The sequence below is a fragment of the Panthera leo genome, chromosome D3 (genome assembly GCF_018350215.1).
Source record: "Panthera leo isolate Ple1 chromosome D3, P.leo_Ple1_pat1.1, whole genome shotgun sequence".
NCBI classification, from domain to species: domain Eukaryota; kingdom Metazoa; phylum Chordata; class Mammalia; order Carnivora; family Felidae; genus Panthera; species Panthera leo.
The window spans coordinates 48,726,363-48,739,816 of record NC_056690.1 but is presented as its reverse complement, the minus strand read 5'-3'; the positions used below and the strand labels follow the sequence as shown (position 1 = coordinate 48,739,816).

At 37.2% G+C, this 13,454-nt stretch overlaps 1 protein-coding gene across 2 annotated transcripts in view; it reads right to left on the bottom strand.

Moving 5' to 3' along the window:
* Positions 1 to 13,454, bottom strand: part of PSMA8 (proteasome 20S subunit alpha 8) — a 63,141-nt gene that overhangs the window by 20,435 nt on the left and 29,252 nt on the right. For both annotated transcript variants that reach the window (XR_006195428.1, XM_042911163.1), the window contains exons 3-4: positions 8,533 to 8,657; positions 5,799 to 5,921 (exon numbers count right to left, since the gene is read on the bottom strand). Coding sequence is in view for 1 of the 2 variants with exons in the window: in XM_042911163.1 (XP_042767097.1) it covers positions 5,799 to 5,921; positions 8,533 to 8,657 (248 nt within the window). In the remaining variant the exon portion in view is untranslated. The remainder of the gene's footprint in view (positions 1 to 5,798; positions 5,922 to 8,532; positions 8,658 to 13,454) is intronic.

Genomic DNA, 13,454 nt, shown 5'->3' with positions numbered 1-13,454 from the left:
GCTGAAAAGTAGGATTTCCTAGCCCCAGCTACCAGTAGGAATAGATAAGTGGAAATAAATGGGTGGAATTTCTAGAAACCTTTGGTACCTGGAATGCAGACAGGTTGGCTGGAGATCTAGCAGCCACTTTGAGAGCATGGGCAAAGACTATGATAATAAAAGAGACAAATACCAGTGACCATCTATCCTCAAACTTCTAAGTATATGAGAAAAATAAACCCTTATATGTTAAGAATCATCACATCCCTGTTGTTAAGAGCCAAAACAATACCTTGCAGATGTATCTTGGTATATCTTAAAGATATACAGAAAAAATATTGATAAGGCCATTTTGGCAGCAATACTTTATTTACTATTAGAATTTCTTAGCTGATGAGTAATAGAACAATGTTATCCTTTGTGTGGTCTCATACGGAATGTATGAAAGCTTGATGACTCTTGGAACTTTCTCCCTTTCTTTTAAGTCCACTCTAATCAGTCTCTCGTCACTATGAGAAGTTCCTGTCAAGGTCACCAATGACCTGCCCATTGCCAAATCCAGTCATTTCACTTTTCATCTGACTCAGTGGCACTGACTCAGCTGATCAACTCTTCTTGGAATGGTGTTTTCACTTGTGATCCAGGATGCCACTCTCTGGGTACTCTTCCTTTACAGACTATGCTGGCTCCTTCCCCATCTTCCACTGGTCCAATGCCCCTAACCTAGATTATTATTGGACATAGCCTTCTAACTTGTTTGCCTGCTTCGACCTTACTATACAGTCTATTTCAATACAGCAGCCACACAGATACTTTAAAAATATAAAAGCCAGATCATGTTATTCTATTATGCAAAAAAATCAAATGGCTCTCTACATCGCCCTATTTAATATGCAAGTCCTACAATGGCCTTTTTGACCCTGTAAGATCAGTCCCCTCCTGCTTCTTACTTCATCCTTCATCACTATCTTTCTGCAGTCACCACAGCACAGTCATATGCTCTGCATACAGCTTGATGTCTCACAGATATGGAACATACTGCTGCCTTATTGGTTCCTGTTTGGAATACCACAGAAATAACTACCTGGCTCGCTCCTTTACTTTCTTCAGGCCTCTGTTCACATATCACTTTTTCAAAGGTGCTTTCCCTGACTACCTTACCTACCAATCACATCCTCTCCTCCCAACCTGTTCTTTTTCCCCAAAGGATTTATGTTACATGTATACCATCAGTACATATTTTTGTTATCTCTGTATCCCCAGAACCTAGAACAATATTTGATATGCAATTCAAATATTTATAGATGGAATATTTTTTTAAGTTTTTTTTTTTTTTTTTTTTTTGAGAGAGTGTGAGCATGCATGTGAGTGATGGAGGGGCAGAGAGAGAGGGAGAGAGACAATCCTAAGCAGGTTTTGCATTGTTAATGTAGAGCCCAATGTGAGTCTTGATCTCATGAACTGTGAGATCATACTATGAGCCCAAATCAACAGTCAGACACTTAACCGATTGAGCCCCCCAGGAACCCCTAGAGCGAATATTTGTTAAATGATGGACTCTTTATATATTTTACTTTGTAACTTTTGATAGTGAATTATCTTTGGGAATCCTACACTACAATATCCCTGGCACAGAGGTATCTTCAACTCACAGGATTATTGCTCTGGTACTCAATTTCTTCTTTATTTCTGGCCCCTTAGGATTTTGTCCTTTTTGTAAGTTCAGCTATGCATTAAAAACATGTTAATGACCATTCTAGTATTCTATGTGGTTGCAGGAGGATTTCTGATTAATATAATTTAATGTAATGTGCCAAACCCCAGAACCCATTACTCCAAGTAAAAATAATATTTTCTGCAATATGAAAACATAAGAAGAAAAATATTTCAAAAAGGGTGTTTCCACTGATCTGGATACTGCCAGAACTACACAGCTAACTGATTTCTTAAGACTCTTCTGTCATGGAAGGGGCAGCTATATGCCTTTATTGGAAGAGAAACTTACTCCGGATAGGAGTTTTATTTCCCTGTAACAAATGCCTCACCTTCTGTGAACTTCCTGAATGTTTTCTTCACCATGATGGTATCCTACAAAACACTGCTGGTGACCAAGGAGGAACTGAGAGAATATACTTGTGCCCATAGGATTCACTGCTCCTTTGTTCTGTAATCCTAAAGAAGCCAGCCTAGTAAAAATAGGGAATAGCCAACTGAAGACTCAGTTATAGCACCAGGGGTGTGTGTGTGGGGTGGGGGTGGGGGGGCGGGCAGCATCTTCTGAAGCCAGGTTTATGTTCGACAAGATCCTCTTGTGTGCCTGGAAACAGGATCATAGCCACAAATCTAGGAGTCAAGGGATAGATGTCTCATTAAACCCCTGATATCCCACTAATAAAATTTTTGCTTCTAAGGTTGTTTCAGTTTATTTAAAAAAAATTTTTTTTTTAATGTTTATTTATTTTTGAGACAGAGACAGACAGAGCATGAACAGGGGAGGGTCAGAGACAGAAGGAGACACAGAATCTGAAACAGGCTCCAGGCTCCGAGCTGTCAGCACAGAGCCCGATGCGGGGTTCGAACTCACAGAGTGTGAGATCATGACCTGAGCCACAGTCGGCTGCTTAACCGACTGAGCCGACTGAGCCACCCAGGCGCCCCAGGTTGTTTCAGTTTAAAGGTCCTAGTTCCCAAGTTGGCAGCGTGGTAGGGGAGGGAGAAGAGGCAATGTTCTACTAGGGGATATAACAATAATTTCACTGAACTAGAAGCTGAGACTTCCACTTGGCAATTTTGGACTCCTCATGCCGTTGAACCAGTAGGCAAATAATGGGTTACTGTGAGGATGGTATGATTGATTCTGATTATCAAGGGAAATAAAGTTACTATTATACAATGGGACCAGGGAGATGTCTTGTACTCAAGGGATTTTCTGGAGATCTCTCTTATTATTCCCATATAAAGCGAAAAAAGTTAACTCAAGGCTCTATAATCCATTAAGGCAGGATCACTAATGGACCATAATCTTAAAAAAACAAAAGTCTGTGTTAACATGCCAGATAAAGAACCTCAACAAACCGACCAAAGTGCTGGTAACAGTTATTTCTGTTCTCATTTCTGCAACAGGTCAGGTGGCCAGAGTTTATATTTTTAACTTCCCATTTCCATAATTCATTTCATGTGTCCTCTCTCTGTGCCTTGTAAAAAACTACATCCTAGCACTGTGAAAGTGTTGGCTCCACATGGTACCACAGCCATGTCCTCAACAGCCCATTGTATCACTTTATCAGGCTACTTGGTAAAAAACAAACCATAGAAATGAAAAAAACAAAAAAACCCCACCTGATCTCATGGCTAAAGTGCTATACATAGTTTCCCCAAAACAGAAATAAAGCCAGAAGATTTTATTCTACCTTTCAAGACTGGATATCAGAATTTATATAACACACATAAAGAATCACTTGGCCTAAGCATGAGGTAGTGGAAGGAACACTGTACTAATAAGGCAGAAGACCCTAAGTTCTAATGACAGTTTTGTCATTAACTAGTGGTGTGGCTTTTTAAAAAAATCACTTGACTCCTGAGTCTCACTTACCAAATACGTAAAATGAAAAAGTTTCCAAATGTTTTTTTGTTATCATGTTTTTAAGTTGCATTTGATTTCAACCAAAATCCTACAAGAAAGTACAATGTGTGAAATCAGTAAAATGGTTATGGGGTATACATGTGTGCAGGTGTATGCACACACTGTTCACACCCTCCACCTCTACTACATGTTCTTCAGACACCACGGCAAAGCATAGTTTCAGACCTAATGATAAATGAAATCCCCCAAATTAAAAAAAAGTCCATAATTTTCCTAACTAGTTGACTTTGCAATAAAAGTGTTTCTCTGTATGGCCCTAGGGAGCAAACAGATTAAAATGAAAAATTACGTAAACTTGGAAACTATTATGTTATGATATTGAAATGAAATGTAATGATGTAATAATTAATACAAACAGAAGATGGCAGACTTCAAAATATTTTGAGAAAGGCTATAATAACTTGTTGAAAGTATAGATTTGGGAAACATAAGAAATCTAGTACGTGTAAAAGATTTCTTAAATTGGCAGAAAAAAGTCTGGTATTTGCAGCAGGCAAATTCACAGTTTCTGATTACCAATCAGTTTGTCCAGGTAACTTAAAAGAAGGTGTGTAGCTTACACAAATATTCAGATCTTTGTGGCAAGAATATAATCCACTGTTTTACTGGCCTGGTTAATTGGTTTATAAAACAGAATGAGTGTGATTAGCCCAAAAAACTCCTTTAGTTAATACAAACATAAAGACCAAGGTAATATTTCCCCATTAATTTATTTGGCTCTTATTTTTATATTTAATTTTAATTTAATTATTATTTTTTTTTTAGAGAGAGTGTGTGCACAAGTGAGCAAAGGGCAGAGAAATGGAGAGAGAGAATCCCAGGAGGCGCAGAGAGAGAGAGGGAGGGGATGGGAGAGAGGGAGAGAGAGAGAGAGAGAGAGAGAGAGAGAGAGAGAGAGAAGCGAGGCTCACCTCAAATGGGGCTCGTGTTTACCCGAAGCAGGGCTTGAGATCACCTGATATGGGACTTGAACTCATGAACTGTGAGATCATGACCTGAGCCGAAGTCAGATACTTAACGACTAAGCCACCCAGGTCCCCTATTTGACTTTTAATAACAGTAAAATAAACTCTTCATGAAATTTTTTTTTAAGCTTATTTGAGAGAGAGAGAGAGAGAGAGAGTGCGAGCGTGCAAGTGTGTGTGAGTAGGGGAGGGGCAGAGAGGGAGAGAAAGAATCCCAAGCAGGTTCCCTGCTGTCAGTGCAGAGCCCAATGTGGGAATCTATCTCATGAACCATGAGATCATGACCTGAGCCAAAATCAAGAATCAGATGCTTAACTGACTGAGCCACCCAGGCGCCCTCATGAAATTATTTAAAGCTTGGGTGTTTAAACTTTAATAATATAAAAAATTATTTAGATTTTATGGGGTACTTCTATATTTATATATGAGAATATACAAAAACTTATTTCTGGAAACTGTCACTAGTTTCCCTAGGCCCTGGACTTTTGTATTAGATTTGAATGTACCATTAAGCAAAGTTAGTATTTAGGTACTGAAACAGGAATGACAACTTATCCAGAAAACAAATTATATTCCAAGAATTATGTGGAGAAAATTGTAATGTACTGCCATATAAATTGTACCCCAAACTGATTCATAGTTTGGGGTACTCTAAGTCTCGAATAAAGGATGCATTAAATACTTCACTATGGGGCTTAAATGCTCATTCAATTGTGTGTTAACAGCAACTGGATATATCTCTTATTTGGCCATTTACATATACTTAGGTTTGTCACATCTTTTCAAAAGGAAAAGACCTTGTGATTAATAAAACAAAGTGTTTCTCTATCCATCAAAAACCATCGTAGTTGCTGACTAGCTAAATGGTTACATAAAGTTTGTACCACCATCAGTATTTTAATGCAACAAGGGGCGCCTGGTTAAGCGTCCGACTTCGGCTCAGGTCATGATCTCGCGGTCCGTGAGTTCAGGCCCAGAGTCGGACTCTGTGCGGACAGCTCAGAGCCTGGAGCCTGTTTCAGATTCTGTGTCTCCCTCTCTCTCTGCCCCTACCCCACTCATGCTCTCTCTCTGAGAAATGAATAAACCTTAAAAAAATTAAGAAAAATATTTTAATGCAACAATTTTTGTCATGTCCCTGAAAATGATAAAACTTTACTGTGAATACATTTACTTAACTTCTAAACTATATTAACAAATTCATGACTTACCTTCCAAGCATGGTAAGTACCAGAGGGATCAGTCTGATATAATCTTGGGATACCATCATCATCAAAACCTACAATTAAGGCAGAAATGCCAAAAGGTCTTCGCCCATTGCTTTGTGTATATTTCTGAAAAATAGAGTGTTTTTCAAATACTTTTGCTATGAGGCCATACAAAGAACAGCACTATTACTTACCAACTAAGAAATTCTAATAGTATTCTGTATTTCTTTAAGATCCTCTTTCTGACTTCTTCTGGAGTAACTTCAATCCATGATGAAATTTTAATGAAATTAATGCATCCAGTATGTAAAATTAAATAATTAAGAGTGCTTATATATGGTCTTAAAACTATTTTCTCATTGCTTTATATGCTTTTTGGTAACATAACTAGACTATAATCTTGTTAATATAGCAGAGAACTGTATATGTCACGCCATTTTGGTTCCCACCTAGTAAAGCTGATTTTAGTGAGCTGTGCTTTGGAAGGAAGTCCTTGGGGTTTACTCTGAGAGATACTACAGTTGTCACTATTATAATCAGTACTTTTACTTGATACTATTACCAAGGATATTCTGTTCACTCTATACTAAGTTATCTCTACAGAAAACCCAACTAAGAGATTTCTTTCAGTTCCCAAACAAGGAAACCTTTATCTCTCTGGAAGAAAAAGCATTTTTTTTTCCTTCCCAGACAACAGGGCACTGGAAGCCAATTGTATTTCTTTTTACTTTAGTGCCAGGAACTTCCTGAGAGTGGAATTCCCACTAATTCTGAGACTGGTGCCCCTAGAAGTCGTGCACAGGGCAGCCCTGACAGAAAGCTCAAGTCCACACCTTTTTTTCATTTTATTATTATATATTTTTATTAGCCACTTCAAATTTTGAATGCAAATAGTTGTGCTACAAATATAAATAAACTCTTAATGAGCAGGGTTTGTGTCTTTATTCTCCTGTATTTCTTAATATTCCTAGTTCACACAGAGGTATGAAGTAAATGTTTTGTAAATATACCTCAGAGGAGAGACCCTCTTATTTGCTTAAACAACCATGTTTTTTTTTTTCTTTAATGAAAAAGTAGTACTTGCACAGGGTTAAAATAATTTAAAAGTACAAAAGGAGTACATAAAAGATCTCTTTTGTCTCACAGCCCCAGGCCCCTTCCCAGTAGCAACCCCACTATTACAGGTTTACAATGTATATTAAATGTTCTGTGTATAGCCTTTATATATCTAGAAGAAAAACTAAAGCCACAATTGGGAACCTTGTATATACAATGCTCTACATCTTGTGTTTTAATGGGTACCTTTTTAACGGCTGAGAAAATCAAACCAAAATAAAGTAGAAAAATATAAAAATGTTGGACTTCCTTGAGACATGAATTAAAAAAAAAACAAAATAGGGTAATTTTTTATAAGTATATAGTCTAAAAGTTTAGTATCTAGAATATATAGTCTATAAAGAAATCTCTACATGGACAATGACAAAATCCATGCCAGAAAATATTCTAAATGCTTTAGATGTATTAATCATTTAATCCACAATGCAGCTCAACGAACTAGGTATTATTGTAATGTTTATTCCATAAAGAAGAAAATTACAAAAAAACAGACTAAATAGTGTGCTCATGGCATTAACTAGAAAGTAGCAAAGCCAGGATTCAAACCCCCAATGTGCTCCTGGAGGCGCATTCTTAACCACCAAGAGTGCCTGTCAAAAGGAAAGATAGTTTACACTAGAAGAAATGAAAATAGCAAATGAACATGTGGGAAAAAAATCAACCTCACTACTAATTATAAAATACAAATTAAAACAACTATTACAGTACTATGTTATACTTATTTGCGAAATAAAAGAAAAATGGAAACCCAAGGCTGATGATCCTTCAGGGATACATTTATGCATTGCTGGTTGCACAATAAAAATTGGTTCAATCTTTTTACCAAGCAATTTAGCTACATATAACAAGAGTCTTAAAACCAATTACAATCTCTAATCTAGTAATCTCATACTGAAAATTAATTTAACAGTATAATTCAAAAAAGAAAACTAAAAGCTATGACAAAGATAGAGTAATGCTATTAAAGTACTAAATTGAGAAAGGGAATGAGAAAGGGAAAGAAACTGGAAACAATCTAAATAATTTCCAGTGAGCAACTGGAAACAGTATTACATAGTAAGAATGGTAAGTATGCATAAGGACTATGCTGGCATACATAAAGGGCACATAAAATGAGAGTAAGAGAATACTTATATACATCATGATTCTATGTAATGTCAACCTGTGTATCTATGTATGGATTCAGAAGTCAAATCCAAACATGATCAGTTTTGTTTAGGTTTGCAGGTGAAAGAATCATGGGTATTTCTTTAGTAAACTTAAAAGAAAAGAAAAAGGTTTTCGTTACTGTATCACGAGAAGTACAGAAATCCTCTTAAAATATGAGATTTATTGCTCTTTTAAATTTTAATAGAATTCTCAGAATTGATAGTGACTGAGATTTCTAACGATCAAATCAATCCAGTCCACTGGAATAAGAGAGTGAATATGAAGTAAATGTGAGAAGGAATAAGGAGTTTAGTAGATTTAATGGATTAAATGAAGTAAATGTGAGGAGGAATAAGGAGTTTAGTAGATTTAATGGATTAAATGACTGGAGTGCTTATGGTATTCCCATGACAGGAACCATAATGATGCAAAAGAAGAAAGCCTGAAGAAATCTGTCGGAATACTGGCTTACCTGCTTCAAGGTTGCTATGAAGCGAGTTATATATTCTACAGTTACTGGATCCTCAACTGTAAGCTTATGACTCTGGCACTCCACACGGGCTCTGTTTATTACCACTCTAGCATCAGCAGTCAGTCCTATAAAAGTAGGCAATGCGTTATTTAAAAAATGGCTTTTTTCTTATCAAAAGGGTTTTTTTAAAGCTACTATGAAATCTTTCTTGTAATGTCCATTTTTATCAATATATGTCCATTATAAACAATTTGTAATTCTTGTAAAATAGAGTATCACTTGTCTGACATTCAACACTTAAACCGATTCATTCTTATTTGCTTTCAAAAAAAATCTTATTTATTTTGATTCAGCATGGGCCTGACGTGGGGCTTCATCCCATGACCAAGAGATCATGACCTGAGCCAATATCAGGAATCGGATGCTTAACTGTCTGAGCTACCCAGGCACCCTTATTTACTTTTTAAAGAAAATGGTTTATTTTGAATTTTTTAAAATTTATTTATTTATTTTGAGAGAGAATGAGAGAGTGAGCAGGGGAGGGGTAGAGAGAGAGGGAGAGAGAGAGAATCCCAAGCAGGCTCCACACCAGCATGGAGCCTGATGTGGGGCTTGAACTCACGAATCATGAGATCGTGACCTGAGCCAAAACCAAGTGTCAAGCACTTAACTGACTAAGCCACCCAGGGATCCCAAGAAAATGGTTTTAAAGAATAGTAGTTAGATACTAGCATTAAGTAAACTATTTCTCAAAGATCAAAATGGTTTAATTCACAGTAGCTGAGCTGGTTATTAGGTTTTACTAACCATTTTCTAAAAATCTCTGTAGTTATAGTTTTTAAAAATGTTTAAGTTTATTTATTTAGAAAGAGAGAATTCAAGCAGGCTCCACGTTGTCAGTGCAGAAACGGACCTGGGGCTAGATCACATGAACCATGAGATCATGTCCTGAGCTGAAGTCAAGAGTCAGACACTTAACCAGCCAAGCCACCTAGGTGCCCCTGTAGTTGTTTTTTAAAACCTATTTTTGGAGAAGATATCAGTGGCAGACTGATCAAAGGCTGAGGGTTTATCCTGGTTCCAAAATCAATATACTTATTACCTAAATTATGAAGTAAGCTGGCTTTCTCCTTATGAAAACAATATTACTTCATTATCAAAAATCTATCCATTGCCTTCAAAATGCATTCAGTATAACTGTGACATACCACTTCTCAGCTTTTTGTCTAAAATTAAGGGTTTGAAAATCAAGAATTTTAAAACAGAAAAAGAAAACACTGTCTTCCTTTTGCCATACCAAAACATCATGTAATTGATTCTCAATACTTTATAAGGAAATAAAATGTTTCTATAAAAAACTGACCTAAAACTTAAATGCAACAGTTGCAAACATTTCATTCATTCATTCGTTTATTTATTATTTTTAAAAATTTAAATCCAAATTAGTTAACATACAGTGTAATAATAATTTTAGGAGTAGAATTTAGTGATTCATCACTTACATATAACACCCAGTGCTCATCCCAACAATGTGATATCCTCCTTAATACCCCTCACCCCTGTAGCCCTTCCCCCCCACCCAACACTGCGCTAGCAATGCTCAGTTTGTTCTCTATATTTAAGAGTCTCTTATAATTTTTCTGTGTTTTTATAATAGTTTTGCCTTCCTTCCCTTATGTTCATCTGTTTTGTTTCTTAAATTACATGAGTGAAATCTTATATTTGTCTTTCTCTGACTGACTTATTTCTCTTAGCATAATATAATCTAGTTCCATCCACATTGTTGCAAATGGCAAGATTTCATTCTTCTTGATTGTCGAGTAATATTCCATCGTATATATATACACCACTTCTTCTTTATCCATTCATCAGTTGATGGACATTTTGGCTCTTTCCATACTTTGGCTATGGTTAATAGTGCTGCTACAAACACTGGGGTGCACGTGCCTCTTTGAATCAGCATTTTTGTATGCTTTGGATAGACACCTAGTAGTGTAATTGCTGGGTCATAGGGTAGTTCTATTTTTAACTTTTTGAGGAACCTCCATACTATTTCCCAGAGTGGCTACATCAGTTTGCGTTCCCACCAGCAGTGCAAAAGAGTGGTTCTTTCTCTGCATCCTTGCCAACATTTGTTGTTTCTGAAGTTGTTAATTTTAGCCATTCTGACAAGGGTGAGTGGTATCTCATTATGGCTTTATTTAATTTTTAAAAATGTTTGTTTATTTTTGAGAGAGAGAGAGAGAGAGCGAGCACGTGAGCTGGGAGGGGCAGAGAGAGAGGAAGACACAGAATCCAAAGCAGGCACCAGGCTCTGAGCTGTCAGCACAGACCCCGACACAGGGCTTGAATCCACGAACCAGGAGATCATGACCTGAGCCAAAGTCAGATGTTTAACCAACTGAGCCACCATAGCGTCCCCTCATTGTGATTTTGATTTGTATTTCCTTGATGATGAGTGATGTTGAGCATCTTTTCATGTGTCTGTTAGCAATCTGGATGTCTTCTTTGAAGTGTCTATTCATGTCTTTTGACCATTTCTTCACTGGATTATTTGATTTTTGGATGTTGAGTTTGATAAGTTCTTCATAGATTTTGGATACTGATCCTTTAACTGATACATCATTTGCAAATATCTTCTCCAATTCTGTCGGTTGCCTTTTAGTTTTGTTGATTTGTTTCCTTTGCTATGCAGGAAGTTTTTATCTTAATGAGGTCCCAATAGTTCATTTTTGCTTTTGTTTCCCTTGCTTTTGGAGACATGTCAAGTAAGAAGTTGCTGTGGCCCAGGTCAAAGAGGTTGTTGCATGTTTTCTCCTCAGGATTAAAAAAAATTTTTTTTTAATGTTTATTTTTGAGAGAGAGAGTGTGAGCAGGGAAGGAGCAGACACAGAGGGAGATATAGAATCCAAAGCAGGCTCCAGGCTCTGAGCTGTCTGCATAGAGCCCTACACAGGACTCAAACTCACAAATGGTGAGATCATGACCTGAGCCAAAGTCAGATGATTAACTGAGCCACCCAGGCGCCCCTCTCCTCTAGGATTTTGATGGCTTCCTGTCTTATGTTTAGGTCTTTCATCCATTTTGAGTTTATTTCTGTGTTTGGTGTAAGAAAGTGGTCCAGGTTCATTCTTCTGCTTGTTGCTGCCCAGTTTTCCTAATACCATTTGCTGAAGAGACTGTCTTTTTTCCATTGGATATTCTTTCCTGCTTTGTCAAAGATTAGTTGGCTATATAGTTGTGGGTCCATTTCTGGGTTCTCTATTCTGTTCCATTGACGTATATGTCTGTTGTTGTGCCAGTACCATACTGTCTTGATGACTACAGTTTTGTTTGGTTTTCTTTTTCAGGATTGCTTTGGCTATTTGGGTCTTTTCTGGTTCCATACAAATTGTTAGGATTGTGTGTTCTAGCTCTGTGAAGAATGATGGTGTTATTTTGATAAGGATTACATTGAATATGTAGATTGCTTTGGGTAGTATAGACATTTTAACAATATTTGTTCTTCCAATCCAGGAGCATGGAATGTTTTTCCATTTTTTTGTGTCTTCTTCAATTTATTTTATAAGTTTTCTATAGTTTTCAGTGTATACATTTTTCACCTCTTTGGTTAGGTTTATTGCTAGATATGCCTACTCCAGCTTTCTTTTGATGACCATTTGCATGATAGATGGTTTTCCACCCCCTTACTTTTTTTTTTTTTTTAATTTTTTTTTAATGTTTATTTATTTTTGAGACAGAGAGAGACAGAGCATGAACGGGGGAGGGTCAGAGAGAGGGAGACACAGAATCTGAAATAGGCTCCAGGCTCTGAGCTATCAGCACAGAGCCCGACGCGGGGCTCGAACTCACTGACCGCGAGATCATGACCTGAGCCGAAGTCGGCCGCTCAACCGACTGAGCCACCCAGGCGCCCCCCCACCCCGCTTACTTTCAATCTGTCAGTGTCTTTGGGTCTAAAATGAGTATCTTGTATGCAGAATATAGATGGGTCTTGTTTTCTTATCCATTCTGATACTCTATGTCTTTTGATTGGAGTGTTTAGTCCATTGACATTTACAGTGTGTACTGAAAGATATGAATTTAGTGCCATTGTGTTGCCTGTGGTGTTGGGGTTTCTGACGATGTTCTCTGGTCCTTTCTAGTCTTTGTTGCTTTTGGTCTTTTTTGTTTTTTATCTTTTCTCCACTCAAAGAATCCCCATTAAAATTTCTTGCAAGGCTGGTTTAGCAGTCATGAACTTTAGTTTTTATTTGTGGGAAACTCTTTATCTCTCCTATTTTTGAATGACAGCCTGGCTGGATAAAAAATTCTTGGCTGCATATTTTTCCGATTCAGCACATTGAATATATCCTGCTACTCCTTTCTGGCCTGCCAAGTTTTTGTGGATAGGTCTGCTGCAAACCTGATCTGTCTTCCCTTATAGGTTGACTTTTTCCCCTTGCTGCTTTCACAATTCTTTCCTTGTCTGTGTAGTTTGTGAATTTGACTATGAGATGCCTTAGTGATGGTCAGTTTTGGTTGAATCTAATGGGAGCTCTCTGTACTTCTTGGACTTTGAGGTCTATGTCCTTCCCAGCTTACGTAAGTTTTCTGCTATAATTTGCTCACACATAAACCAGATTCTGCCCCTTTTTCTCTCTCTTCATCTTCTGGGACACCTATGATTCAGTATTATTCCTTTTTAATAAGTCACTGAGTTCTCTAAGTCTTTTATCATGATCTTTGGCCTTTGTTTCCCCCTTTTTTTCTGCTTCATTATTGTCTATAAATCTGATCTTCTAAATCACTGATTCCTTGCTGTGCTTCATCCATTCTTGCCATCGTTGCATCCATTTAAGATTGCATCTTGGTTACAGCATTTTTAATTTCATCCTGACTAGATTTTATTTCTTTTATTTCCACAGAAAGGGATTCTATGC